Source organism: Balearica regulorum, chromosome 4 (assembly GCF_011004875.1).
Source record: "Balearica regulorum gibbericeps isolate bBalReg1 chromosome 4, bBalReg1.pri, whole genome shotgun sequence".
Classification (NCBI taxonomy): Eukaryota; Metazoa; Chordata; class Aves; order Gruiformes; family Gruidae; genus Balearica; species Balearica regulorum.
In genome coordinates this window covers 46127079-46154488 of record NC_046187.1, presented here as the reverse complement: position 1 = coordinate 46154488, position 27410 = coordinate 46127079, and the positions used below count along the sequence as shown (strand labels likewise).

General features: G+C 45.6%; 2 protein-coding genes across 3 annotated transcripts; both read right to left on the bottom strand.

The window, feature by feature from the left end:
• Positions 1 to 3485: 3485 nt before the first annotated feature.
• On the bottom strand, positions 3486 to 8784 carry ING2 (inhibitor of growth family member 2). Its single transcript, XM_075751936.1, has 2 exons — positions 8346 to 8784; positions 3486 to 4755 (listed from the first exon to the last, which is right to left on the bottom strand). The coding sequence occupies exons 1-2, from the start codon at positions 8533 to 8535 to the stop codon at positions 4085 to 4087; spliced, it is 861 nt and encodes a 286-aa protein (XP_075608051.1). The 5' UTR covers positions 8536 to 8784; the 3' UTR covers positions 3486 to 4084.
• A 12419-nt stretch (positions 8785 to 21203) lies between these two features.
• CDKN2AIP (CDKN2A interacting protein) lies at positions 21204 to 26254 on the bottom strand. Of its 2 annotated transcripts, XM_075751935.1 has the most exons (4): positions 25907 to 26254; positions 25662 to 25792; positions 24593 to 24958; positions 21204 to 24550 (listed from the first exon to the last, which is right to left on the bottom strand). In XM_075751935.1, the coding sequence occupies exons 1-4, from the start codon at positions 26128 to 26130 to the stop codon at positions 23307 to 23309; spliced, it is 1965 nt and encodes a 654-aa protein (XP_075608050.1). In that variant the 5' UTR covers positions 26131 to 26254; the 3' UTR covers positions 21204 to 23306. The 2 variants fall into 2 exon arrangements, with proteins under 2 accessions (XP_075608050.1, XP_075608049.1); XM_075751934.1 differs by having other exon boundaries at positions 21204 to 24958.
• Positions 26255 to 27410: the final 1156 nt, after the last annotated feature.

Here is a 27410-nt window from a genome sequence, read left to right as displayed (position 1 = left end):
TCTGTAGCATTCCACAGGTCAAACCATGCTTGCCGTGCCTCAAGTCTCCTCTGCACAGACTAGGCAGGGTTGCTAGTCCTGACAGAGGAAGACATGCTACTTCTAAGCTGTAGCACAAACAAGTTACTTTTTCTTTGCCCACAATACATTTGCTGAGACTCACGGAGTAGGTAGGCTGCCTTTCAGGACTACTACATCTGTCATTTGAGTTTAAAGCAGGCTTCAGCAAGCAGTAGCTACCAAGATAGTATTAGCTTTGAAATATGCACTAGAACTTCAGACATATTATGTGATGTGATAAAGTATCTTCATGATTTGCAGGGGCTTTTATCATTGTTCTATTAGATTCAGGTGTGTATGGAAAAAAAGTCTAGATTAGATTGCAGCATTTAAAGCAAGTTGGGCTTTTCTATGAAACCTGCAGTATTTTTTCTAGCCTGAGGTGCTGACGTCAAAGACTTGCAAAGCTACTATAGATGAGACCTCTTAATAAATACATACGTGGGTAAGAGGGAGAAAGAACTCTAAGCTCTTTAACTTGCTGGTGTGGCAATTGCTGCTATTCCAGACTTGCCAGAATTCCAGTCAAAAAAAGAAAAAAAAAAAAGCAGTAACTGCTGGAGATAGCAAGATGGCATTATAATGTAGACAGCAAATATTACTAAATTGCTTGTTGAGTTTTCAAAACAATAAGCTTTCTATTAGGTGTATTTTTTGCTTTGCTTTAAAGTTTGGCTTGATTAAATAATTATTTTGTCAAGATTAATCAAACTGGTCCATGGGACAATGGTCAAGAAACACTCGTGCTCCAATACCATTCCTTTTAAATAGTTTATGGGGACCTTTTGCTACTGCTGAACTTGCATTACTTCAAAACTGCAAAGCAAAAAGCAAGAACTTAGAAGCGCACCACAGTTTCATTAAGCTTCAAGAAAATAAAATGTAACCTACGCTGAATTAGGATGTAGCATCAATTTTCACAAAGAGGAAGCAGTTTCCATGTAGTTACATATCAGCTTCCAAAGTGTTTGTTGCCCAGATTTTTGGGGGTTTTGTTTTTTTCTTTCCAAGAAGCTAGACTTCATGACAGTCAATACATATCTTGAAGATGAACTGTTTCAACAGTGTTTACTTTTCATTCACACTTCACTAGTGAGGTTCATCCCTTTAAGAAAAGGAACTCAACATTAAGAAGCAACCTAAGAGTTCTTTACTTACCTTTCTGATTTCATACTAGCATCTTATGAGTGTCTTCAGCAATTACCATTGACCTTCTATGAAAATGGATGCAAAACCACAAAATCTGGGTTTGGTTAAAAAAAAAAAGGTGGTGACATGCTAAGTGCCAGATAACATCAGATCTTTTCTCACGTACGTTTTAACAACCAATTAGCCAGAGTATTTAAAAGAGGTAATTTTAGATGTACCCATGTATATTTGGGGCACACTGCTAATCTGCTTATGAACTGAATTATTTCTGCATTTCAGCAATTTCCTGTATTAGGCAAGCAAGAACCATTTCCCCAGCAATATCTTCACTGGAAACCTTGAGAATTCATTTTCCTCACTAGAAGGGCCGTTGCCATAAAAGAAAGCATCCCTGCATTAGAGATTTATCTGTACCACTTTCAGAATCTAAAATTTTCTTTCTGTAACACCGCAACATACACTTCCTACTTTAGCAATTATTCCAGATGAACAATTATATAAGGCTCCCAGCTTTCTCCTCTGCCTTGGGGAAAAAAATATTCTTGATTTAGCCAGTAGAAATTCAAGCAATACTTTTCAAGATAAATTAGTAATGTTTATAGTTACAATTTCACTTGTACTTTGTTCTGCAACTTCAGTGTTAAGTAATATTTGCTTTTTAATACTAGGGAGCATTGCCATTTTAGGTAGGTGTTAGATGTTGATACAATCCCCAACCCATGGCTTCCAACCAGTCTTCCCAAGAAGGAAATTTAAGATTCATTAGCTGTAACAAATAGAAAAAGGAGTAAAATGCACAGAGGAGGACTTACAACACTTGTCTCCAACAGTGTTGATCATTCTCCATCAGTTGCCATGATCCAGCCCCCTCAAGAAGCTTATCTTTGCCACCTCAGATTAGCCACTAGGCCTGGAAAGCAAGATAGGGCCTTCGGATAAGGTTTATCTTCTCGCCTACCCCGCTGATGGTACATCCCCAGTGGAGCTAGTCCACTTAATAAACCTACAATTTTAGAGCAAAAGTTGAGAACACTAGCTTCTCACTCCCCTGCCATATGTTAACTAGTATTACTTGTAAATGCTAAATCCTGTTACAGAATCAGATCATTAACTGTGGTAACTGGCTGAGTATTTTACGTAGCTTATAATATTTAGAGTCCTGCGCATTGATTCATACCATCTGGCCCAACAGCACAGAGGCTTTCTTTATGCCAAGTGCAGTTCATCCAGCCCCAGCCGTCACAGCCCTCTAGTGGAAACGCAGGAGGGAGTTTTGATGGCATTCATCCACCGTGGCTTGCTTTTGCTCATCTGCCTTCTGGGCTGCTCTCAACTCAGCACAACTGCTCTTCTACCAGGCTTAGCCAGAGATAAGTGTCACTTCTCCCTCTGTGCTGTCAAGGGAGACCTCAGCAACAAAGAGCACAGGTCTTTCAGGACTTCCGTGCACTTGCAGCCCAGCTAGAGAGAACTTCCCCCCCTCCCCCATCCCCCCATCCCTGCAGAGCTGCTCTGTCTGCCTTGCCCAGCCCACTAGGGCACAAGGGAGAACATTGTTGAGCAGGAACTCTAGGTCCAAGCTTTGGTACACCACTTCTCTATTAGCATCTCCCATTGCAAAGGGGCAGGAACAGCTGTTTTCATCTTTTTTCTACCTCCTCTAAGGCACAGGGGTGAGGAAGTTCACTTTTAACTACCACCCTAGTAGTGTTTAGACACTACCGGCATACTTAAGGACAACACTGTTACCTAACCTGTCAGAAACCTGTTGGGAATTGTCTACTGGCTCTGTGCCAGTCATGCTTATGTTTCGTTTTCTATTATCTATCAAAACTTTCATTGAAAGCTTTTGCCTTCAGGCTTTTTAGATAGTCACCCAAGTCCAAGAACTGTGGTGCTGTACCTAAACCCAGGTGTGGCCGCAAACATATACAAATAACATTTAAGGAAAAGTGAAGTTTACATCCTAGAGAATACCAGTCATGTTTCTGCTCTCTAGAGATTATGATGATGATGATTTCATCACATTTGCAATTTCTGTTCCCTGAGATGTCAATATCCCCTCCTCTCAAGGGATCCTTCTACCACTTCAAGGCTTATATAGGCAGTGGCAAAACATAAACAATCAAGGAAATAGTTTTGGCATTAGAGATAACGTTTTAAACAGTAAAGACCACATCAGGATGCTCAAGAGAACCACAACAAAACCTACTAAAACTATCCAAAACTGCATATACACCATAATTCCATCATATCCAAAAATTGACTCCCAAGTGTAAAGTCACAAAGACAAGAGTTTAATATTGACAAAAAAAAGCTTAAGTTAGTGGTATTTTCTTCCTTGAAATAACACACTGGTCATATGAAAGTCACTGAAGAGGTCTGCTTTTAGCTCGGAAGACTTTTACAGTTACAGCTGAATTCAAAAACCCTAATTCCAAGTGTGTGATGTTAACACAAAAACTGAAAACTTCAGACCTGGGATAAAGAACAAATTCAGTTGTCAAGATTCTAGCAGTTACGTGAGGCCTTTCAATGCCCTTCCCATAAGATGAAAAGTTCTTCAGTATCTTTCCCACCACCATTATTTCAAGATTTACAAGGTTCTTTAAAATACTAATGGGGTTAAATTGAAACCAAGCGCCATATGCTTGTAATGTCTCCTGTGAAGGTCTGAAGCCACCCTGTTTCAATTATTTGGTTATTCAGTGCAGAAAGTTAAAGATCACAGAAGGTATAACAGCTTTTAATACTCCATTAATATTATAGATTAAAAATTATTGCATAGTCTTATGCATTTCCTAAAACAGCGTTCTCTGGAAATTAAACATTTTAATATAAAAGGAGCAACTCTTTAAAACATGAATTGCTTTCACTACCTCGATCTTCTATCCTTTTTTGATTTGTCAGTACATTTGTCCATTGTTTTCTCATTGTCTCCTCTGCACTTGGGGCAATACCATTTCCCCTTTGGTTTGTAGGTGAGTCCAACACATGAAAAGTGGAACCACTCAATAGGACACTGTTCGTTATCACATCCTATCATTTCACCGTAAGACACTTGGTTGCATAAGCAGTAAGTTGGTTCATTGGGATCAATTGCAAATTCTACAGGTGAAACCTCCCTCTCTTGTTTGGCTTTGGAGCGTTTTTTCTTCTTGGAAGACTTAGATCTTTTTTCTTTAGGTGGCTGATCATCGCAGTCATCAATACCATTTGCTATATGGCACAGATCACGGCTTTCGCTGGTTCGCTGGCGACGAGGTCTACGCGAAGATCTCTCTGGCTGGCAGGACTCCATCTTTGCCTTTTCTAGAGGCTTTTCATTCTCAGACAGATCTTGAAAACACTGAGAATGTGTTTCCATTTGCCGGGCTCTGTTCTCCACCAGTTCTAGCATCTGAGTAACTATTTGAATTTTTTCATCTCCAAGTTCTTGGCTGTTGATTAATGCACGCTGAAGATGCTGCTGCAAGCGTTTCTTCTGAACAGGATCATTTTCTGACTTGTATTTTTCATAGACATCATCTATTTCTTTTAACGCTTCTATAAAATAAAGATAATAGGAATAATTACACAATATGGAACACGCTCAAGAAAATATAGAAATGTATTTCTAACTGATGAGAAATAGTACAAATTTTAATCATCGTATACCCTAGTGGGCTAGATCAGATATTTTATTCAAGTTGCACGTGGTCATCAAATCAGTGTTTAAGATCACAATCTGTTGCAAGAAAAAAATCTTAAGTTCTAAGAAAAAGCAAGCTTATTTAAGCCACTGGAAAAAGAAAGGATAACCCAAGAAAGGGAACCATAGCTGCTGGAGCACAGATAGTCCAGATCCTGCCTCCATCTGAAAAAGCAAGAATTTCTGTTGAGAGTCCTTACCACAGTAGTGGTAAGGCAGACTCCTGCCTACAAACCAAAGCAATAGCTTATTATATCACAGGAAGAAACTTAGAATTCATATAATTATTATATATCATGATACATAACACTCCAAAATTAGGATATCCAGGTCCTCTGCCTTCCCCTTCTTATTCATCTAAAGGTTTGGTATTACACTTTCAAGTAGACATAGTGATAGAAGGAGTACGACAACTTAAGTTACACAATAGCAAATTTACAATCAGGATTTAAATAAATTTAAACCACTCAAAATGCTTTTCCTATTACCAAGACAAATTACTGCAAGTTGTATTTTAAATCGAGGCTGAACTTTACAGAATAGGTGACCTACTGCTTAGTGCATCACAGGATATTTTTAAGCAACTAGTAACGAGTGGCTCACAGTTTGACTTCTAAGTTTTCTTCTTGCAAGTCATGCAAAATAACTGCAGGGATTGCTGTAAATCTTTCATAAAATCTAGTTCTTAGAAGCAAGTTTAATGAACCCAAATACGAGATTAACAAATGCCTTATAAGCCAGTCTTAGTCTTTAGTCTATTGTTCTATATTGCTGGATTTTAAAATAATATTTCCAGACCTAAAGTTAAACTAGATCTATACATAAGAGACAGAAATTGCTAACGTGTAAGGAAATAGATGAGCAGAACTGACAGTGAAACCTGCTGCACAGCATTAGATACAGTTCTGGTTCCTTCAGAAACAACTTAAGGATTTTATTTGAACAGGCAAGGGAATTTATGAATGACACTAAACTATTTACTTCTAAAGCGAGAAGGTATGCAGTACAATCTATCTCTTCCTAAAGACCCGCATTTCACAAACTGGCTTTCATTTTTAAAGAATTTGTCTGCATTGTACAGTTCCAAAATGATTCAAGCTTGTGCTAAATGGAAGCCATAGATATTATCTCAACATTGTTCAGTGACTTTTTTTGCTACTGACATCTTGAAACAGTAGCTTAAGTGTGAACAGCCGTTTTTTACTATATAGTCTGAAAACCTGTATGACAACAGGAGCCAACAGTATTTTGTTCTGTTCCAGACTTTCACTAGGGGAAGATAAGAATCACTACTCGGCCTGTCCAATAACTCAATCTATTTTTTTTCTCAATACTAGCATTCCAGCTGCCGTTAAAAAACACAGGCTTTGTTTCCCTGCACCTTCAGCTACACCGCTTGCCTGTTGCCCTGACTGGAGGAGGGGGGGAATAAAAAAAAAAAAAATCTTACTCTCTGCTCCTGAAAAGGGTGGAGTAAGGTACTTTGTGGCCTGTTGAACTAGAAAGGCATAACCAGAATACAATATTCTGCAGCCACATTATCTCCCACCCAGTCTTTTTTTTTTATTGGGGGGGGGGGGGGGGGGAAGTGTAGGTGTAGTTACACAGATTTCCCATATTGGGAATGCCCTGCCCAGAAGGACCCCAAGCAGTAACTGTTTGCTTTTTCACATGGCGACAGAGAACAACATTCACCCTATGCTGCTTATTTCCTGGGTGCAGCTCGTGAAGGTATGCCGCACACTTTAAATGGATCACCATCTATTAACAAGAGGAAAGAACCTTCAGGTTGTCAGAGATGCAAGTTAACAAAACTCCTTGTTGGGTCTTAAGATTAGAAAAAGCATCCATACACACAACTTAAATAGCTCTGAAACATGTTTAAAAAAAAAAACAAAACGCAATAAACCAAACACAACACAAACCAGGGCCAAACGTTCATTACAGATAATCTGATTAAGTTTGGTGGAGCTAATAAAGCTAAAAGGATTTCCAGTTTTCTGAGCACAGGAGTGCCTTTGTCCCTCCTGCATGAACTATCGCTACCTTTTAAGTTAGCTAAAATTATTTAGCACTGCTTTTACATCTTCAGACTCAGGCCTAAAATACTTTAATCACATTTTTAGGGCTTTGGGTTTCTTTTTTTTTTTTTTTTTAAACAGTTGAAGACTTTGGTAAAGCTAGCAACAAACCTCTGCTTTGGGCCAGTACTGTATTAGTGGCTGGAGGAGTATATACGGGAGGTACAGCCTAAATAAAAGATTGAATCTATTCAAGACAGATCTAGAGTATTGTCACCACAGATCAGGTAAGGGGCCTGCTAGGCAGTCCAGCCTTGACTAACAATTCAAAACGCTGCAGACAAGTCTAGCCCTTCAGACCTTAAAAACACAGAAAACTCACAAAAGCCTGTTCTTATCTATCTTCCTGGGTAATTAGAAAGATAATTGAAAGAATCCGTTTACAATAGCTGTGTTCCGAGGTGACCCGTTCAACGCCTGAAAGGCCTCGAGGGTCCCCTCTGCCCCAGAGAGGGAATGCCTGCCGTGACGGAGGGACACACGGCTCCAGTTCCTGCTCCGCGGGGCCAACCCCCGCCCCCGCCCCCCCCTCCTGCCGGGGCACTCGGCCTCCGCCGCCGAGTTCAAGCAGTAATGTTTTTCAGGAGCAAGTCCCACCTTACCATTAGGCGGTAGGGCAGTAATTAGAAGTGAAAGACACCACAGCTCTGCAGCCCAAGAATGCGAGGCGTGATGGATGTAATTGACGTTTAACCTGCACTTCGGAAGAAGCCACGTCTTTGACTGAAGTTCGGAGGAACTTCCCGCTTCACGGACCCTCTCCGTTACCAGAGGGACACTGCGAACACATTACGCAGCCTCCTCGCTCAGCGCCCCGGGTCAGCGCCCGGCGGGACGGTCCGGAGAGCAGCTATTTACCGTGGGACTGGGACACGGCTCCGCCGGGACGCGGCACCGCACACCGCGGCGGGCAGAGGGACCTGTAAAACCGATTCTCGTGCTCCTACCTCCAGCAGCACCGCCGCCAGTTCAATCAGCGGGGCTGCCCGGTGGGGGAAAGCGGGGCGGGAGCGGCTCCACACGGTGGAGCGGAGCCGGGGCCTAGCTCCGGGCAGCGAGAAACCGCCGGCTCCCATCGCCCCCGAGGCGGGGCCACCGCCATCGCAGGGCGCCCTACCCCGGGAGGGATCGCCCGCCACCCGCTCCGGCAAACACCGAGCGCTGCGCCCCGCACCGCCGCGGGCTCAGCCCCGCGCAGGCCTCGTCAGGGGGCCCACCTCGGCGCCCACCCCCCTCCGCTGGGCCCGCCCCGGCTCCGGCCCCTCTGCGCCGAGCGCATGTGCGGCGGGCGGACGACAGGGCCCCCCCCCTTCTCCCCCGCCCGGTGCCCTGTGGCAGAGGCCGCGTCCCGCGGCGGCGCCCACCTTGGCACTGGGTGTCCATCTCCCGCAGCAGCGAGGCGTTCCGCTGGATGTCCAGCGGCAGCGACTCCACGCATTCCAGGTAGTCCTGCACGTAGAGCGAGAGCAGCCGGGCCCGCTCCCCGCCCGGCGCCGCCGGCCCCGCTACCAGCTGCAGCCCCGCCAGCATCATTCCCCCGCGCCAGCAGCACATCCGCCGCCGCCTCCGCGCCGCCCGCACCGGGCGCGGGGTCCCCGCGGCGGCCCCGCTCCGCTCCCTCCCGCTGCCGCCGCCCCTCTGCCCGCCGGGGGGCTTAGCCGCGCGGGCCGGGCCGAGGCGCTGCGATAGGGGGGTAAATGCACCGCCGGGCCGGGCTGGGCCGCGCCTTCGCGGGGTCCCGCGCCCCTTCCCGCCGCGGTGCCGCCGCCGAAGCAAAACCCACTCGGAGCCCCCGCCCCTGGCCGCTGGGCTGCACGCATGCGCGAGGCCCTGCCCTTATAAGGCGCGGCTGGCGGCGCTGCAAGGGGTTCGCATTCTCCCGCCTTCCCCTCTCGCCCGTTCCTACTGGCTCGGCGCGCGGAAAGGGGCGGGAGCCAGCGCGGAGGCGGAACCTCCCTTAAAGGCGCACACGTCCGCTGTTTCCGCGCCTGGCCGGTGTGGGGTCGCCGTCTGATGGAGGCAGCCGCCGTAGGGAGCCACTCACGCTCCGCAGCCCGACGGCGGACCGCAACGACTCGGTTGCGACCGAGCAGCTCGCCCCGCCCCTCCCTGCCCCGCCCCGCCCCCCGCCGCCCCCCCCCCGCACCAGGTGCCCCAGCGGCGCCCATGTGTGGGCGGGGAGCGGTCGGTCGTTGCGGAGGCGGGGCGGGGGCTCCCCCAACGACTGTTCCCCCAACGGCCGGGTGCGTTTGCCCCTGTGCCCGCCACCTCTGCCCCCAGCCTCACCGAGCAGCCCGCGGACCGGTGCCGGCCCCTCGCCATCGGCTTTCCGCCTTCCCCGAGGGGCAGCCGTGGCCGGCGTGTGTACCCTGTTGCACCTCTGTGAGGTGAAGGTGAAGAGAGCAGAAATGACGGCCAGGTGTGAGTAGCGCCGGTTTACCTCCAGTGTTCAGTCAGCGTCTGCCGCTGCGGGGTTGTTGGCAGGGCGGGGAGCGGCGCTGTGACCTGGCTCTGAGGACCGCGAGTGTCTCGGGGGGGTGCGGGGAGGGATCCACGAGGGTCCTCGGTCGTGCCGCCTCCTGCTCTCGTGGGGTGTGTTTATTAGCACTGATTAACGCCCTTCTTCGGTCAGCCCCCACCCGCGTGTATCTGTTCTTCCTCAAACATACTCTGTCCCGGAGTCGTTGAGGAGTTTATCTCGAGGACGTGTTGTGGCTGCCATGGGTTACTTTTGCTCCTTTATGTAGGCCGTGAAACTCTGCACTCTATTTTCAGTCACGATCCTGAACCCACGTTTTCAGGAGATAACGCAAAAGCTATTTGAGTGAGCAGAAAAGTGCAGAAGTTTTACATTTGATGCTGAAACCTTACCCTTTGCACCATCCTCTCTTTTTCTTGGAATATTTTGCCATACTAAATAACCTGCCAGCACTGACGGCACTAAATCTCTTGAAACGCACCTTTCTAAGGGCATTGTGCCTGACAGGAGGGGAATGTGGGTAAGTCTTACTGCAATAAAATGTACATATGCATTAAATTGTTTGCAGATGGCTTGCGTATTTCTTTCCCAAACACTGTTGTGAGCTATATCTGCAACAACTTATTCCTGAAGAGCAATTTTCATCATGAGGTGAGGTTTGTAGTCACACAGCGTAGTGACAGGCTGTGTGCAGGGAAGGCAAGTTGCTGTCTGGTACACAACAGTGTGCTCCATAGTCAAGCTTTTCTCCCTGCAGCAGTTGATAGGGTGAGGCATCTAATTAATTCATATCCTCCAACTGTAAAAAGCAGTAGTTTAGACTGCTCTTGCCCATCATAACAGCTACCTGATTTAGCTTTTAAATAAAAGCAAAATGATTTGTGATAAACTATTACTTAGGGAAGCTGAGTGACATTTTATCCTGAGAAATCATTACAGAGAATTTTAAACAAGGCGTCAAAGAAGTTTAACCTTTTAAAACCCACTTACCTGCCAACAAATCTCCCAGTTTTGACACAGTACCCTGTCTTTCCCAAGGCTGTTCCAGAATTTGTATGAAATGTTGGCCACAGCAAATACAGTAGGAAACAAAAGTAGAAATACACTTTTTAGCTATATACATTTTTCTACTGGGAAGATGATATAAAGCAGATAGAATTACTAAATGGTTGAGATTTCATCCCTACCTCTCTTTCAGACAGTTTTCTGATCTTTACTACGTGAATAATAATTGGTAAGCATCAGGAAAAAAATAATCCTGTGGGGTCTTGAAACATCCTGAGGAGACCTGTACATTTTGCAGTATGTTGCATTTATGTTTCAGGAACTTGGAAAAAAAGGTGGGGAAAAATATGACATCTGGCAAACTTAGAAAAAAACCAGCATCAGAGATGATTGAATTCAAGGGTAAATTAAAAAAAAAAAAAAAAAAACACCAAACCAAAAACCAGACCCCAAAACCCCCTTCTGTCTTACATTCCTACCTATAGGTAAGTGGCCAGCACTAAAAGAGTACCCATACTAATCCTGTAGATAACATTTCAAGGTGGTGTGATCTAGAGTAGTGGTTAAGCAGCAGCAGCAGCACAGGTTGCACAGAGAGGTTGTATAGTCTCCATCCTTGGATATTTTCGGAGCCTAACTGGATGAGGCCTGCCACAACCTGATCTGGCTGTGAAGCTGGCTCTGCTTTGATGCCCTCGAGAGGATCCCTTCCAGCCTACTTTTTTTCTACAATTCTGTGAATACACAATCTCTGCCAGATGGCTCCACGGCTAGTCCTACAACAAAATTAGTGTGTTGAACCTTGCTGACTTCATCTGATCAGCCTGCAGATCAGCATCTCACGTGATGGCAGTCTGCAAGTATTATTTTCTTAAGACCCTAGTTCATGAAAGTATATAAACACATTCTTAACTTCCAACTCGTGCAGCTGCTAAGCTGGTATCCTACATGACAGTGATTTCCATACGTCTGTGTCTAAGATGTTGAGTAATTGTAGCTGTAGATGGATGGCTTTGCCCGAGTCAGCAGTGTGTTGGCAAGTTCATAAAAATGAATGAAAACAAAGTTGTAGGCAGTACTTTCAAAACATTCTTTATTACACTGATGTCACTCTGGCCAAAAAAAACAGGAAGTCTGCAACTCAGTGTGTTCATGTTCTTGAGGACAGCGTCATCTTAAAATCCGTAACACTAGTAAAACCACCTGCTTTTTAATATTGCTTATTGTGACAGCTCAGATTAATGAAGCAAAACCTCAGATAATTTTATGCTACTTGTCTCATTTTTGCACAAATAGAAAGTGAAAATAACCTAGTTACCTTCACTTCCATCAGCAGTAAACAGCTGAAACTTTATCTGTTCACTGCTGTCACTTCTGAGTAACTGAAGCCTCATCAATTGAATTCTTTCATATAATATTAATAGATAACACTTACCATACAGGCAAAAAGCACTACCTGTATACCAGTGCAAAAGGATCTGGATTAATATAAGTGATACAATATTCTTTAGAAAGATGTTGGCTGTTTTGAGGGATTGTGTTTCTGCTTATAATAAGTTTGAATCTCGTGAAGCTGAGAAATAGAGATTTCCCTTACAGAGCAGAAAAACAAACCAAAAATGTTCATTAAAAATTAACGTTATTTAAAATAAAATGTTAATTATGATTAAATGTTAATTTTAAAATAGAATTTTGGCATAACTTTTTTTCCAACTAGAAACTATGTATGTACTAAGTATGTATGTACCATTTGTAAAGAAATAGCCAAAAAAGTCTTTTTTAGAAGAATTTGTAATACTTGTTGCAGGTGGTTTCTGTGCAAAGAACTACTTGCTATTTGTCACTGTGGGGGAAGCAGTATCTAAGGTACAGCAGAGATCAATTAACATTTCCTGAATTTAAATGTTGCCTGCTGCTTTCAAACACTAAAATAAAGATTTAAATTTTGAGTAGTTTTAAGATTGCACAGTAACATTAGAGCAGATTTCCCTAGGAAAAAGAAGCCTTAGCTTGCTGCATGTTTGAAGCCGCAGAGGGGAGAAAAGCAAGAATAGCAGGCTGAATTCTCTGGTTTGATCCTGCCTCAAAATGGGTAGGAGAATTTTGATGTATTGGACTCTAGTTTGCAGGTTGATAGCCTCTGCGACCCCAACTATGTTTTTTCTTTCGATGACTGTGAGAATAATCTGGAGATAACAAAAGACATGGTAGAGCAAAGCCCTGCTGTTTGTAGAGATGGACAGGCAGAATGACTATACATTTCCACCAACACTCTCCACTAAATGGAGAACTGTCAGCTTGAGGTTGACATTTGCAGTGGTATCAGGCATGTGTTATTAGGGTGTATTGCATAAAACCTGCTTCAATGGTTGTCTTCCAGGAGTAAATAATACACAGAAGTCCTATACTGATTTTATTTAGATTTATTTATATGTCTCTAAACTACCCCCACTTTTCATGGAGAATAGATCCCAACAGTTATGTTTCTTTATCATTTCCCGGTACAGTTTTTTAGGAGTCCCAATCAGAGTATTCCCCTTCTTCTTGTGAAAGATTATTTCATTATATTATAGATTTTACTATGATAAAATATTTCCATATGTTTAATCCAAATCTTATTTTTCCCATTTGCAGTTTTGCTTCTCATCTGTCATAATCCTGATTTTACATCCTGCTGTGGTTTAACCCCAGTGGGTAACTGGGCACCACGCAGCCACTTGCTCACCTCTCCTCCACCCCAAGGAGATGGGGAGGAGAATGGAAAAAAACCCCAACCTTGTGGGTTGAGATAAAGACGGTTTAATAGAATAACAAAGGAAGAGAATAATAATGAGAATAAAAATAAAATAAAACCAAAACCAACAAAAAAAACCCACAAGTGATGCACAAACGCAATTGCTTACCACCTGCGGAGAAAAAAACCCCGATGCCCAGTCTGTTTCCAAGCAGTGATCCTGCCTCCCAGCTAGCTTCCCCAGTTATATGCTGAGCATGACATCATATGGTATGGAATATCCCTTTGGCCAGTCTAGGTCAGCTGTCCTGGCTGTGCTCTCCCAGCTTCTGGTGCACCCCCAGCCTACTCGCTGGTGGGGTGGTGTGAGCAGCAGAAAAGGCCTTGGCTCTGTGTAAGCACTGCTCAGCAATTAGGAAAACATCTCTGCTTTATCAACACTATTTATTTTCAGTACAAATCCAAAACATAGCTGCATACCAGCTATTATGAGGAAAATTAACTCTATCCCAGCCAAAACCAGTACACATCCTCAAATCATAGCTGATTCCTGTCCTGTTTCACCTAATAATACACAAGTTGGTTAGATTTTTTTTCAGCTTTCCATTGAATGCCCAGGAAGAGTTTCAGTCTGTGGAAAAAATAATGAAAAGCAGCACTATTGATGAGGACAAGTCCATAAGGGGATGTAATTGTGAAAGACCTACTTAGCATTTAGTGGAAATGCTCAAAGGATGGTAACAGGATGCTTCTTTTAAGCAAATGGAAGAGAACAGATTTTTGACAATATATATTTCTTGGCAGGTATGCTTCTCTGGTTCCATAGGATGAGGAGGATGAAGAATTCTCCAAGATACCAAAAAAAGAAACACAAAGGAGAGAAAGAATGAGTACAGGCCAGATGGGCTTTTTAAAAAGTCAGCTGAAGAAAGCTATAGGCCATAGGAAGGCCATAGTTGACTTTTGTATAGGTGATATTCCAGGAAGAGGCTATCCTTGCCAGAGCTACAGAGATAGTGTTTGTCCAGGTAAGCTATTCTTGAAAACTTCTCTAACATCAGGTCATCCAAAAAAGATACTTCCCTGCAATGGCAGATGTCATCACTTTTGACTTTCCGTAAATATTAGGCTTGATTTATCTGGTGGAACACAAATCATATGGTCACAACCATTATTATTTTTCTCTTTCATTTACACAAGTGTAAGACACCTAAAAATAAGACATGGGCTAACATCAGATCATTTCAGTAAGGTGATAAACTAAACCAGTACATTTCCTGAAAACACTGGCATGTGTTTTTTTTACCCAGCTAGCCTCATCCTCATTTGTATCAAAGAGCTCTCTAGCACCAAGTAACAAACATCCTGCACTGTTCAGGAGATGTATGTTCTTCCTCATCCAAATGCAAACATTTGTTCAAAAACTGGAGAAGTTCCACGTTTTCTGCCAGTAAACTCTAAAAGAAAACTTCTTCCTGAGCCCAAATTAGTGATCAGTTGGCTTGCATTAACATGGGGAAGAAAGCAGCTGCAATATCTAGCTCATCTTTTTTCTTCAGACTGATGGGTTCTGGTTATCTCAGAGCAGAGTGAAAAATGGAGTAAAGTATGTCATAGTTTAACCCGGCTGGCAGCTAAAACAGCCACAGAACCATTCGCTCATTCCCCTCACCCCCCTAGTGGGATGGGGAACACAATTGAAATTAAAAAAAAAAAAAAGTGAAACTCGTGGGTTGAGATAAAGACAGTTTAATAGGACAGAAGAGGAAAATGATGATGATAATAAATAATGAAAAAAGAATATACAAAGCAAGTGATGCACAGCACAATTGCTTACCACCTGAAACCAATGCTCAGCTAGTTCTCAAGCTGAACTGCCTCCCAGCCCACCCCCCGAGTTACATACTGAGCATGTCATGGTACGGTATGGAATATCCCTCTGGCCAGTTGGGGTCAGCTGTCCTGGCTGTGTCCCCTCCCAGCTTCTGTGGGTGCCCCCTGCCTTCTCATTAGCAGGGCAGTATGAGAAGCTGAAAAGTCCTTGACTGTTTGGCAACAACTAAAAACATCGGTGTGTTACCAACATTCTTCTCATCCTAAATCCCAAACACAGCACTGTACCAGCTGCTAGGAAGAAAATTAACTCTATCCCTGCCGAAACCAGGACAATGTGCAAACGAAATTTACTTTGTGCTTTGTTTTGCAATAACTGTTTATCTATTTTTTACAGTTCTTCCCATTCAGCTTCCATACTTTAATCCCATGGCTGTACCCAAAAGTGTTTTGAGAAGTTGATAGGCCCAAGGTGGGAGATGTTAAGGAATTCACTTTTATATGACATCATTGCTTCCATCAGAGCATACTGACATATTGTCACTTTGTTTTGAGCAGAATCGCACTGCTTCTTTTTGAGAGTATCCACTCTGTTCAGAATGCCCTCTGGAAGTCAGCAGGAGCTGGACAACACCCACTTTTCACAGGTGCTATGGAGCATGCTGGCTGGCATACAAACTGCAGCTCCTTAGAGGAGGGGGACACTCCTCACCAGCTGAGGGGCAGCATCTGGCTGCTTCGACGAGTAGAGCTGCGCAGATCATTCCCCATCATTTACGACACGGATCTGTCTGCTCGCGGCTGAAGTAACACGTCTGTCCCTCTTTTCCTCTCCAGGGAACAGCTTTCAGACTGTGACTCTTCCTCTTCACCTGCTGTTTTAAAGCATAAACAATCAGTGGATTTGCTTTCTACCTCCAGAGCCAATCACCATGCCAAAGAACTCAGGAAGTGTGCAGATGATGTTTAGGGAAGCCAGGTGAGGAATGGTAACAAGTTAATCTTATGCAAATATGTGGCAACCATCTTTATTGTCTTACTTGAGCCCTGAAGCTTGATCCTCTTCCATTCAAGTAAATATAGAAGAATCCAGGTGACTTTAATGGAAAAGAACTGAGCCCCTTTTGCCCACAATAAAAAAAGGATTTTTTATGTGCTCTTACCTGAGCTAAACGCTAACATGCATCCTGTGTGTCTGTGATTCTGCTGCTCAGCACAGGTCATGTGAAAAACACGTTCTTCTTCCTCTTGTGAGGAATAAAACATACACAATTGCACCTTTGTAATCACGATTGTGAAATGAGGGCAGGCAGTGCACCTGCAGGAAGTTTCAATAGTCAATGGTTTAAGAGATTCATAATATTCTCCTGTATGTGGATGTTAATTTTCCTTTCCACCTCTAAATAAAGGTGGGAGTCATTGAGCCAAATATGTCAAATGAGAGAGAATCTTAGTATAAATAGGTCTTGCCCTAAAAATGTCTCCATTGACTGTGAGGGGAGCCCAGGTCTGTTGTCATAGATGTCAGAGAAATGAATTCCACTCCATGTGCAGAAATGGGGTGATTACATGCCTATAGTTACAGAAAACCATAGTTTCCAAGTTCCCCTGAAGACTTGAGGAGAGTTTTGGCATACATCATTAAAACTCCGCACCAAACAGGAGGAAGCCTCATTTCATTTCCCTCCTAGTGTGGATTTTTCTTTTTTCCTCTGGAATCTGCTTATCCAAACCCAGTATAATGATTAATCTCTAGTGCAACTGAAAAGTCACTGCACATAGCACCAGAGAGTAATTTCATATCTTCAAAATAACTGTAGCACCAAGTCATCTGCATTTTGTGTTTCTTAGGGGTGCTGCTCTATGCACATTTTTCAGTGCCACCACTTACTTCGTTGCCAAAAATTAGTATTATTCTATACTACTAACATATGACCGAAGTACACATTTTTCCAAGAAATGACAGAGTTTACATTTGCTCTATCATTCAGTTGTAATTGTGAGAAAAATTATTGGTTAAACAAGATGAACAGATCTTTACCCTCTCAATCATAATTGCCTCTTTCCCAAAATAAACAGAAATGTGACATTTGCTCCAAACTAAGGAAGGTTTTGGGGTAGAAGGCTGTTGTTAAAATATAGGCAGCATCTGACTGAATATATTTTGTCTCTTAGACTGCAGTTGTATATGTAAAATACAATATGTAAAAACGTAAAACACCAGAGGATTTAGAAAATGGGGCAAACATCAGATCGGCTTTCTTCCTCATGACAAAGTATCTTTTGCCCATGTGATTAATTTCTGACAATGGCATTTAAAACATGTAGTTCCACAGTCTACTTGGGCCTAACAATTAATGTTACTTGACCATCAGTGACAATTCAAACTTTAAAGGCCTGTAGGTTCAGCTGTCAGAGCTGAACAATGCATTTTTAGTTGCAGGAATGTTACTGGAGAAAGAAAATACCTAACTGGTAACCACTAGAACCCAATCTTCCATTGCCTTAGCAACAGGCAGTTGTGCTCCGAAATTATCGTGTGCCATTTTCAAATTAACCTACAACATATTTGAAATGATGACCAGGTATCAACATAAAACCCATTTTTCTGAACACTGATACATGAATATGTCTTCAGTGTAGATGGAAACCTCTGCTGTCATTTACAAAAGGCCAGCCATACGTCTGGATAGTCACATGCAAACACTGGTAACGCTCCACTCAGGCCAGCTCTACATTGGCAGGTATCCTAGCTCAGCCACATGCACTAACTGTTTTCCTGTAATCACAGGGCTTCAGTAAAATTGCACAGGTTTAAATGCATGCAAGGAAGAGAAGTGGAATTAATCACAGCCTAAAAATTGATACTTCCTGACAGCAGATTTAAAATGGGGGGTGGTGCAGCGGTAGCCAGCATAAATGACAATATTTTCTTTAAAAACACATAATCTTGCTGATGGCAATACCTTTGCTCTGGCAGTGGCAGCTAACAGAACCATCTAGAAGGCACACAAATACAAATTAATTGTTGTTAAGTGGACAAAGAGTTTGGCATATTATACACTATGCAAAACATAGCAAAAATGCTTGTTTTAGCTGAAAGAAAAGCTTAAAAATATTCTACAAAGCAGATACTGCTGTTATTTTCTCTGCAGTTTGCAACTTAGAAAGCTGAGGGATAGATCTGCCTTGTGAAAGAGAGAGGGAGAGCATCAAAACTCTTTCAATGTGTGGTTTTTTCCCCCCCAGTCTCTGGACCAGTAGATCATGTCTCATCGTCATCTATAGTTGAGATGGGTTTGATTTTTCGATGTATTCTTTCTTTTTAACAAATTTGAACACTAACATTTACCATAAACTACAAGTGAAAGAATTTTGTCCACACACAGAGAAAAACAGCCCAAAATGTTAAGGTGCTACAGTGCAATCTTTAGGGTAAAAAAACCCAACCACCAAACAAAAAACCCCACATCAATCACTGCACAAGCTTCAGCTTGTCTACACAAGGTTGTCTGCAGTCATCAGCCTGTACTGCAGGTGCTACCTGCACTACAGAGGGGTGACAGCTCATAACATGTTAGCTTCATAGAGCCTTAGATATATCCTTCTTAGCAGATGAAACTAGGACACTGAGATTTCATTACAGTTTCTCAACCAAAAACAGAGAACCTCATAGAGCTGTGCCCTAGTTTAGTTGTTTCTTTTGGGATGGGTTCTTTGATAGCATTTTAATTTGAAATCTCTGTTTTCCCCACCTACATATACCTGATCACATGAAAAGTTATGGGAGAAAAGAAAGACACTCAAGTAGTTCAAGTGGCTAAGGCAGCAACCAAAATGACAGCACAAGCATGGTGGTTTGTCAGCCCTTTGCACATCCTTTCAAAGCTCCCACGTGAAGCAGTCAGAGCTGTTGTAGCTAGTTCTGTGCAGAGCTACTCCCCGCTCTGCACACTGGTCTGGTGTGCTTGGCACAGGGGTCTGTCATGGCTGAAAACACGTCACCATGAGGATATTGCTGAAAGAACAGCAGATGTTGGAAACCAGTGGGGTTTGCGAACTGTACTGTGCTACATACAGGCTGTGGGCCTGCAGCTCCACCAAAAAGAGAGACGTTGCTAGTTTGGCAGGCCTGGGCTCACCGCAGGAGCTTCACAAATAGAAGAGCATGAACCAGAAGGAAGAGTTGGCCCTGGGCTGCTTGGGTGCTGTTTGGGTACCCAGACACGACTGAAGGGCAGCACAGGGCTTAATTCCATGGAGCCAAGCACAGTGATATTTTATTTGCTTGACATTCTAGAGGCAAGAATGGCACTGCCTGCGAAATGAATTCAGTTTATCAGCCTATCAGTTTATACTTATGTGCGTGATTGCTGCAAGCAGCAGCATCTTGCGTAGCGTCAGGGAGCGTAAGCATGAGAATCCGCCTAGAGCGGGCAGGTAACTGGTGGCACTCACGGCCAGCGGTGCCAGCCTTCTCTGAGGAGCCCCAGGTGAGCAGGGGAAACCAGCTGCGTGTGCGTAGTGCCTGCTGCGCTGGAGAAGCGTGGTGTTTGTCAGCTTTCGTGCTGTCACTCCGATACGCGTCACACTCTCTTGCGTTTGATGTTTAACTTCTGTGTGGGCAAAGGAACGTGACAAGATACTCTTGCTTCTTCCTGGAGCCGGGAAGGAAGGAAAGCCTTTTCGGGCAGGGACAGGAGCTGCGTCAGGCGAGTGCCTCCCTGACAGCCTGTACGTCAGGAGGCGCCCTGAAACCCAGCGGGTATGAGGAGATAAGGGGGCACGGCACAGCGCGTCCTGCCAGCCAGAGCCACTGCCGGGGACATGGTGTGTTCCCACGCGTGTTTTGCTTTTCCTGCAAACAGCTCTGTTGCACCGGGGAAGTTCCCACGCAGCAGTTAAGTTTCCCCCGAGGTGCTCCGCCGCCGCGGGAGTCCAGCCCGCCCCGCCGCGGGGGCGCCCAAAAAAGGGCCGGAGCCGGTAAAAGGGGATGGCCTGAGAGTGAGCCCCGTTCTGTTGGTGCGGTTGCGCACTACCTGCGTGTCTGTGACCGTGACGAGCGCCCGCCCCGCCCTCACCCGCTCAGCCCGGAGGCGTCTCAGCGGTGTAAATGTGTGAGATGGGGGCGGGCGGGGGCGCCGGCAGCGCCCGGCACTCTCTGCCGGCGGTCCGGGGACTTTCCCCTAGGCGGGCGCGGGGCCCGTGAGGAACCAGTGTCCTCCGTGCGTGGCCTAGCGAGCAGGTCTTCAGAGCATCCCGCCCTCGTGGTGCGTCCGCCGCCGCCTTATATGAGGCGGCCCCCAGGAAAACTTCTAGGGCAGAGCGAGGGGCTGCTCGCTGCCCCGTTTCTCCCTTGGTTGATCCCCGCAGACGGTGCACAGACTGGGAGGCCATCCAGCCGCCCCCAGATGAGCGGCGCGGCTCCGGGTGGCCGTGATACCGGTCCCACCGAGGGGACGCCGCCGTGGCACCGCCCCGGGAATATATTAAGCAAATTAAGCGCCGAGGCTCCACCCCCGAGTCGGGCAGCTCGAGGGCTGCTGGCTACGAAGCCACGCCCTCCGCGGCACGGCCGGCAGCGCCTGCGCAGGGCGGGGGGCGGGGCGCAGGGCGGAAGTCCCGCCGGCGGGACGCCATAGCGCCGCCTTGTGGCCAGCGCCCCACTGTAGCGCTGGGACCCCCCTCGCGTCACGTGGTTCCCCTCCAAGCCGCAATTGGTACGTACGTACCTTGTAACCTGCTAACGGCGGCAGCTCTCCGTGGGGAACTGACGTCACGTACTTAAGCTGTTCTAGCAGCCCTCAGAGGAAACGGGAGTCATTTCTAATGACGGGGATTTCCTGTGCTCCCGCAGTAAAAACCGGGTCAGTTTTTCTTTTGGTTTCATTTGTCCCCCTGAGACAACTGGTCCTCATCAGCAAGGTCAGACAATTAAAGCCCGCCATCCCAATCGCTACAGACCAGGACAGTACCTGGAAGGGAGACCCAGAGGTTTCAGAACTGACAGGACTGCACACACTCTTCTTGGCACAGCCAGTTCTTCAGAATTCTTTCTTTCTTCCTCTGGGGGTAATGAAATGTTAATAATGCTTATTTACTGGCACGTTAGAATCTGCTCGTTGAGCTGCTTTCCATGCAGAATGTGAAATAAAAATAACACACTTCAACTTTCAGTTTCTATTAAGAGTAGCTACAGACTCATCCTTTAATGAATCACAACCAAACATCAAAGAGGAATAACATTCAAAAAACTTTTTAAAAAGTAAGCTTAAGTCAGGACTTTAAAAAAAGGAATCTAGCACCTCAGCCTTTTAACACAGTTACCCTAACACCCCTTGAGGTCAGTAAATACCGCGAGCTTTGCTTTACAGAGGGGAAACACAGGTTTTCACACTGCAACACACGCTGCAATTCTCAACTGGAGATGCCCAAACAGCTGGAAAAGCTGTACTCCGGCAGGCACAGGACCCGATTACCTGCCCCGCAAAAACAGTCATTCTGTGTCTCCAGCTGACCAGGGTGAGGATTTGAAAACAGATCTCACCCTTCCTGGCATGAACACAACTCCTGAATACAGCACAAAACTCGCTCCACGCTAAAAGCACGCTAGAAGCACGCACCGATTCCTAAGCTGTGTGAGATGGAATTTAACATATTGCATTCCAAATATCAGGCAGTGCTCCAGAAACACCGAGGGGGAACTCCTGAGAAACCGAACCAGAGCGAAGGGCGACCGAGGGCAGAGGAGCACAGGGGTCAGACGGAGGAAGTTCACCAGCCATCAGGAAGTGCGAGAGCCTCGCAGGCTTCTACAGACTGGACAGCCGCTGCTGTTCAAAATCACGCAGGGTACAGTGTAACAATGTCATTGTGGTTTAGTCCCAAAATCACAAAAGAACTTGGAAGTCTTTAAGTGGATATATATATACATATACTACCAAGATCCCAGGAATTCCTATTCACTCCTGTAGTACTCAGTCAACAGATCTGTCAGTCAAGTGTAAGGTCTTCATTAAATGATGCTACTACTGTAATCGGACAAGATTAATTCCAAAGAGCACTGGAGACATTATGTTTTTACAATTACATGTCATTATCCAATATATCAAAACATGCAGTTTGTGCAGGTATTTCAGTAACATTGAAAATAAAATATAATCTCCCACTTTCTTTGCTTCAAACCATGCAGTACATGGCATAAAAAGGGAGCAAAGGGCAGGCTCAATTAGTGTGAACAATTTACAATGCACTTGCTGTCTCTAGCAGACAGCAGCATCTTCATTTTGCTTATCTTGGCAAGTGTTATCAATGTAGAAATAGGAATCGTATAGGTCCACTCTATCAGTTTTACAGTATTACAGCTACGCATCCAAAGAAAACAACTCACCCTTGTGGGATTTACACCTTGAAGCCACTTCAAGTAAAGCTTTTCTTAAGGTGTTACAAAGTTATTGAAATGGCTGGAATATTTGATAGCCAAAACCAAAGTACTATAAAAGCATATCCCAGAGGTTTTGTTTTAGTAGCAGTCAAAATATGCTTAGTATAGAAATCCATGTTTATTTGAAAAAACTGTAATTATATTTCACAATATAAATTAAATCTGCTTACAGAGTTTTGGTGGCTGAAGCAGCTGTGACATGACTGCTAATTGGTAAATTACCAGTATAACGCTAAACGGGATCTAACCTGCTAGTATAACGTTAAATGGGATCAGGGTGTCATTTATATTGCGAGTGTTATGGAAACATCCCATAAAAATAGCCAACCAACTATTTTCTCTCCTAATATGAGGAACAGTGAACATTATGAGCAACACGCCTGAAACAGATGATTCAACTTTTTGACTGAAATTTTTAAACAACTTTCAATCATTCAAGTATTATGGTCCCTATATACATAGTTCTATGTGGCTAAAAAAGACATGGTAGACAATTGAGCACACTGCCATCAAATCGTAAGAATTACAAAACTGTCAGGTTTTAAACAGCAAATTGTACCTTAATCATTTAATTAAAAATAGAAGAATTAGGTAGACTATTTTGCAAATAAAACAGCACACTACTGTGCTATGTATTAAGGCATACCTTTAAACGCGCACTTGTCATCTAACAAGTTTTATACAATTGCTACCAAGTGAAAGGACTATCATTGTCTTGCAAAACTGAGAAAGAAATACAAAATACCTGGAAGCCTACATTTTTAAAGTACAAAATTAACCCTCAGTCCTTATCTTGAAATACTATACACGGTACAAACAGCGATTCTCTCCTACAAGATCTCACGAGGATTTCTTAAAGCTGGAGGTAAATTCGAAGGTTTTGATTCTTCATCCAGAAGTACCAAATCTTCAATTTCACTACCTTTGTATTTTCTTTTACATATCTTCACAATAACTTTCTTCTTGAGGAATAATTTCAGAGCTTCTCTCGAAGCAATCGCTTTGGCATTTTCCATACTTTTACCACAGCCAGTACCCAAGTAGACAGACTTGCACCTCAGTTCACAAACAATATTTTCTAGAGAGCTCTTATTTTGAGGCAAGTCTGCAAGTTCCTTCAGGGGAACGAAAGCAACATCTAATGTAGCTTTAACAGACTGAATAGATGAGTTTAGAAGTTCTACGTGATTTACATTAGGACTGAAGCCTCCAACAGCAACCAGTTTCCAGGCTACAGCTTTGTATAGTCTGTTGAAAAAGGGTTGTCTTTCCTTTGCGTCTTCGCTGGTTAACGGTTTGCACAAAGCCTTAGCAGGGCTCTCACCTGCCTGTGAACCACTCTTGGAGGCAAGCTGCGGTGAACCTGCCTGCACGCCACCCTTGGAGGCCAGCAGGGAAGCACCTGCCTGAGCTCCACCCCGGGAGGCCAGTGACGAGGGACCTTGCTGAGCACCACTCCGAGCAGCCAGCAGCGAGGCAGCCACCTGAGCGCTGCTCTTGGAAGTCAGCAATGAAGATCCCTGCTGAGCACCACTCCGAGCAGCCAGCAACGAGGCAGCCACCTCAGCGCTGCTCTTGGAGGCCAGGAGCGAGGAGCCCGCCTTCGCAGTGCCCTTGGAGGCCAGCAGCAGGGAGGTGCCCGCTTGAGTGCCACTCTTGGGTGCCAGCAGCAGGGAGGTGCCCGCCTGAGCGCCACTCTTGGACACTGATGGTGGGGCACTCGCTTGGGTTTTGGAAGACAGCAACGTAGCACTTGTCTGTGGGGTGCTCTTGGCAGCTGGTGGCACTGCTGCTGCTTGCGGGTTGCTCTTGGTGGTTGGCGGCACTGCTGCTGCCTGCGAGCTGCTCTTGGCGGCTGGTGGCACCGTTGCTGCCGCTGCCTCTGCCTGTAGGGTGCTCTTGGCAGCCGGTGGCACCGTTGCTGCCACCCCTTCTGCCTGTGGGGTGCTCTTGGCAGCTGGTGGCACCGCTGCTGCCACTGCCTCTGCCTGCGCGGCGCTCTTGGCAGCCGGTGGCACTGCTGCTGCCACCGCCTCTGCCTGCACGGCGCTCTTGGCAGCCGGTGGCACTGCTGCTGCCGCCTGCGGGGCACTCTTGGCAGCCGGTGGCACCGCACTTACTGTTGTTTTCTTTTCAGGTGACGGCACATTTTCACATTTGCTTTCCTTAAGTGGATATGAGCAAGGCTTCTCTCCTGACTGTTTTTCAGATGCAGATGGATTTTGCTCAGTAGTATTTTCAGCATTAGCAGGTTTTCCTTCTGTTTCTATGTCTGATGCTGTGACCATTTCTTGATTTGAACTGCAAGTTGACCGGGAGCTTTCTGGATCTTTGCTTGTAGTATCTTTTTCCTGCTTTTTTGGCAATGTGCTCTCTGTTTCCTTCATGGCTTCTGCCTTGGTTGTTTTCATATCCTTTCCAGTATCCTTAGAATCTTTGCTTTTCTCAACAGCTCGCTTCTTGGAGGGCTCCTCTACCCCTTCTGCAAAACAAGTAAAGTATGTTATCCTCTTTAATTTCTGCACTATGAAATATACATCTAGAGACAATTTCTCTATTTTCTAAAAACTTCTAGCAATTTAAAAGGTAGATGTTAGGAATACAGTTTGGCTGTAATTTCAAGTGTTATCCTACTATTTCAGAATATTTCAGTATTTTTTGACAAAAACCTAAAAATACTCTGGTGCAAGATCTCAGGTTTTGGTTTGGGTCCAAACCAAAAATGACCAAAGTACATTACGTAAACTATCTAACTCTAAAAAAAGTGTATTTTGTCTCCTAATATACTAAAAACATCTTTTAAAATACCACATTAAGAATTTCTTTGAGAAACTAAGTTTCTCATAAAGCAATGTCTGACTAGTGTTAAAGGCAAAGTAAGTAGAATACATTTAACCTGGAGTACAATGGTCTACAATGTATTAAAAAATAATCAGCTTGAAGTGCACCAATTGTAGAAATACAAAACAAGAGCTCTACGTTACCAACAGATTATTTATGCGTTACATTATTTATGCGTTTACAGGTACTATATGAGAAAAGACAGCACAGAGAAGGCAAACGATTAACAAAGAATTTAAAAAGTAAATTATTTTGACTACTTCCTAAGCCCGAGGTACACCAAGAACATTAAAAAACAACATTTTCTAGACTCCTATGTATTGTCACAGCTATGATCTGCTAACCATTGCTACTTGATATGCCTCTTTTCTTCACCTTGGCAACCAGTTCATCTCTCGTGGTGCGGACAGGCGCGCCGGTCACCTGGATGCCTTCGGCCATTTCCAGCGCCTTCTCCATGACCTGCGACGGGTACCTGGCGGGGCGATAACAGCAGAGGAGGGGAAGGGCGCCGTCAGCCGGCCGCGCCGCACCCCACCCCCCCACACACACACACCCCGCAGGGCCCGCCGCCCCGGCCCGCACTCACCGGCAGCCCAGGAAGACGTGGTTGGCCCACACCATGGAGAGGGACACCAGGCGCTGGAGCTGGGCGCTGCCCGCCGCCGGCAGCTCCCCCACATTGCGCAGCAGGAACTCCCGGCGGTGCCGCCAGTGGTGCTCGGGCTCGCAGGCCCCGCGCAGCGCCTCCGCCCAAGCCACCTCTTCCGCCGTCCGCCCCAGGGGCTCGGCAGCCGCCTTTCCCGCCGCCATGGCCGCCGCCGCTGCCCGCGCCGCGCCTGCCCCGGCTCCGCGCGCGGGGCCTTCCTCCGCCCCCCCGCCAACGGAAACAACCGCTCCGCTCTACTTCTTCCGGCCGCGCGGGATGACCTCACAACCGGCGCGCACAATAGCCTGCCGCTGCCGCCCTAGGCTGCTTTGCGGCGCGCGAGGGGGCGGGGCGAGGGTGCGTTCGTGCCGCTAACGGCCGGAGGGGGAACTGCGCGCGCCCTGACCCCGCCCTAACGGTCAACAGGCGGCGGAGGGCTGGGGCGGTGCCTCAGGGCGCGGCGAGGCGGTGGCCGGGTGGCGGGAGGGGAGCCAGGACAGGGTCGCCCGGACAGGGTCGCCCGCTGGCGATGGGGTCGGGGCGAGCACGCTGCCCCTCAGTCAGATACCTCGCTTCCCTGCCGTTTGAGCGTACTCCGTTATAGGCGTTTGAATACAGCCCACGGATTGGGTTCGGTTTGGCTTTTTTTTCTTTTTTCTTTTTTTTTTTTTTTTTTTCCACTCTAGATGAAGCCTGAGATTTCTCACAGTGCGCGTGTGCATACCGCACACAAACTGTTGCGTTCAGGCTCGTAGGAGTGTCAGCTTCTGTAGCACTGCTCACCTGCCATCCTCAGCCCTTGAGCCTATGAGAGAGTGCCTGTTTCCCCATCGTTCTCTCAGATTTTTGGGATGCTAGGGGAAAAGAGATGGTATGGACATGGTTACCCACTTTATATTCTGCCTGATAAAAGCATTACTTTTGTTTCATCATTCTGTTGACATTCGTTCCATCCTTGCTGAGGTCGGAGTTCATGGAATCAATTTGTGTTTTTACTTCCCTGGCGTGTGATAGGAAGGTAGTGGCAAGGATAATGGGTTGTTGTAGCATTTTGGAGGAAACATTAAATCAGGGGTTCTAAGTATGAGGGCTGCTGGCTACAAAGGGTTCAGATAATTGCTCATGCAACTCGGTAGGCTGTCTTTATGTTGCAAAAGTTTACCCTAGAATTTGATTCAGAACAAGTTGGAGAATTCTGTGTGAAAAAGTAATAAGCACGCTGTGAAAATATTGTAGAACCATAGAATGGTTTGGGTTGGAAGGGACCTCAAAGACCATCTAGTTCCAACCCCCCTGCCATGGGCAGGGACACCCTCCACTAGACCAGGTTGCCCAAAGCCCCATCCAACCTGGCCTTGAACACTTCCAGGGAGGGGGCAGCCACAGCTTCACTGGGCAACCTGTGCCAGTTCCTCACCACCCTCACAGTAGAGAATTTCTTCCT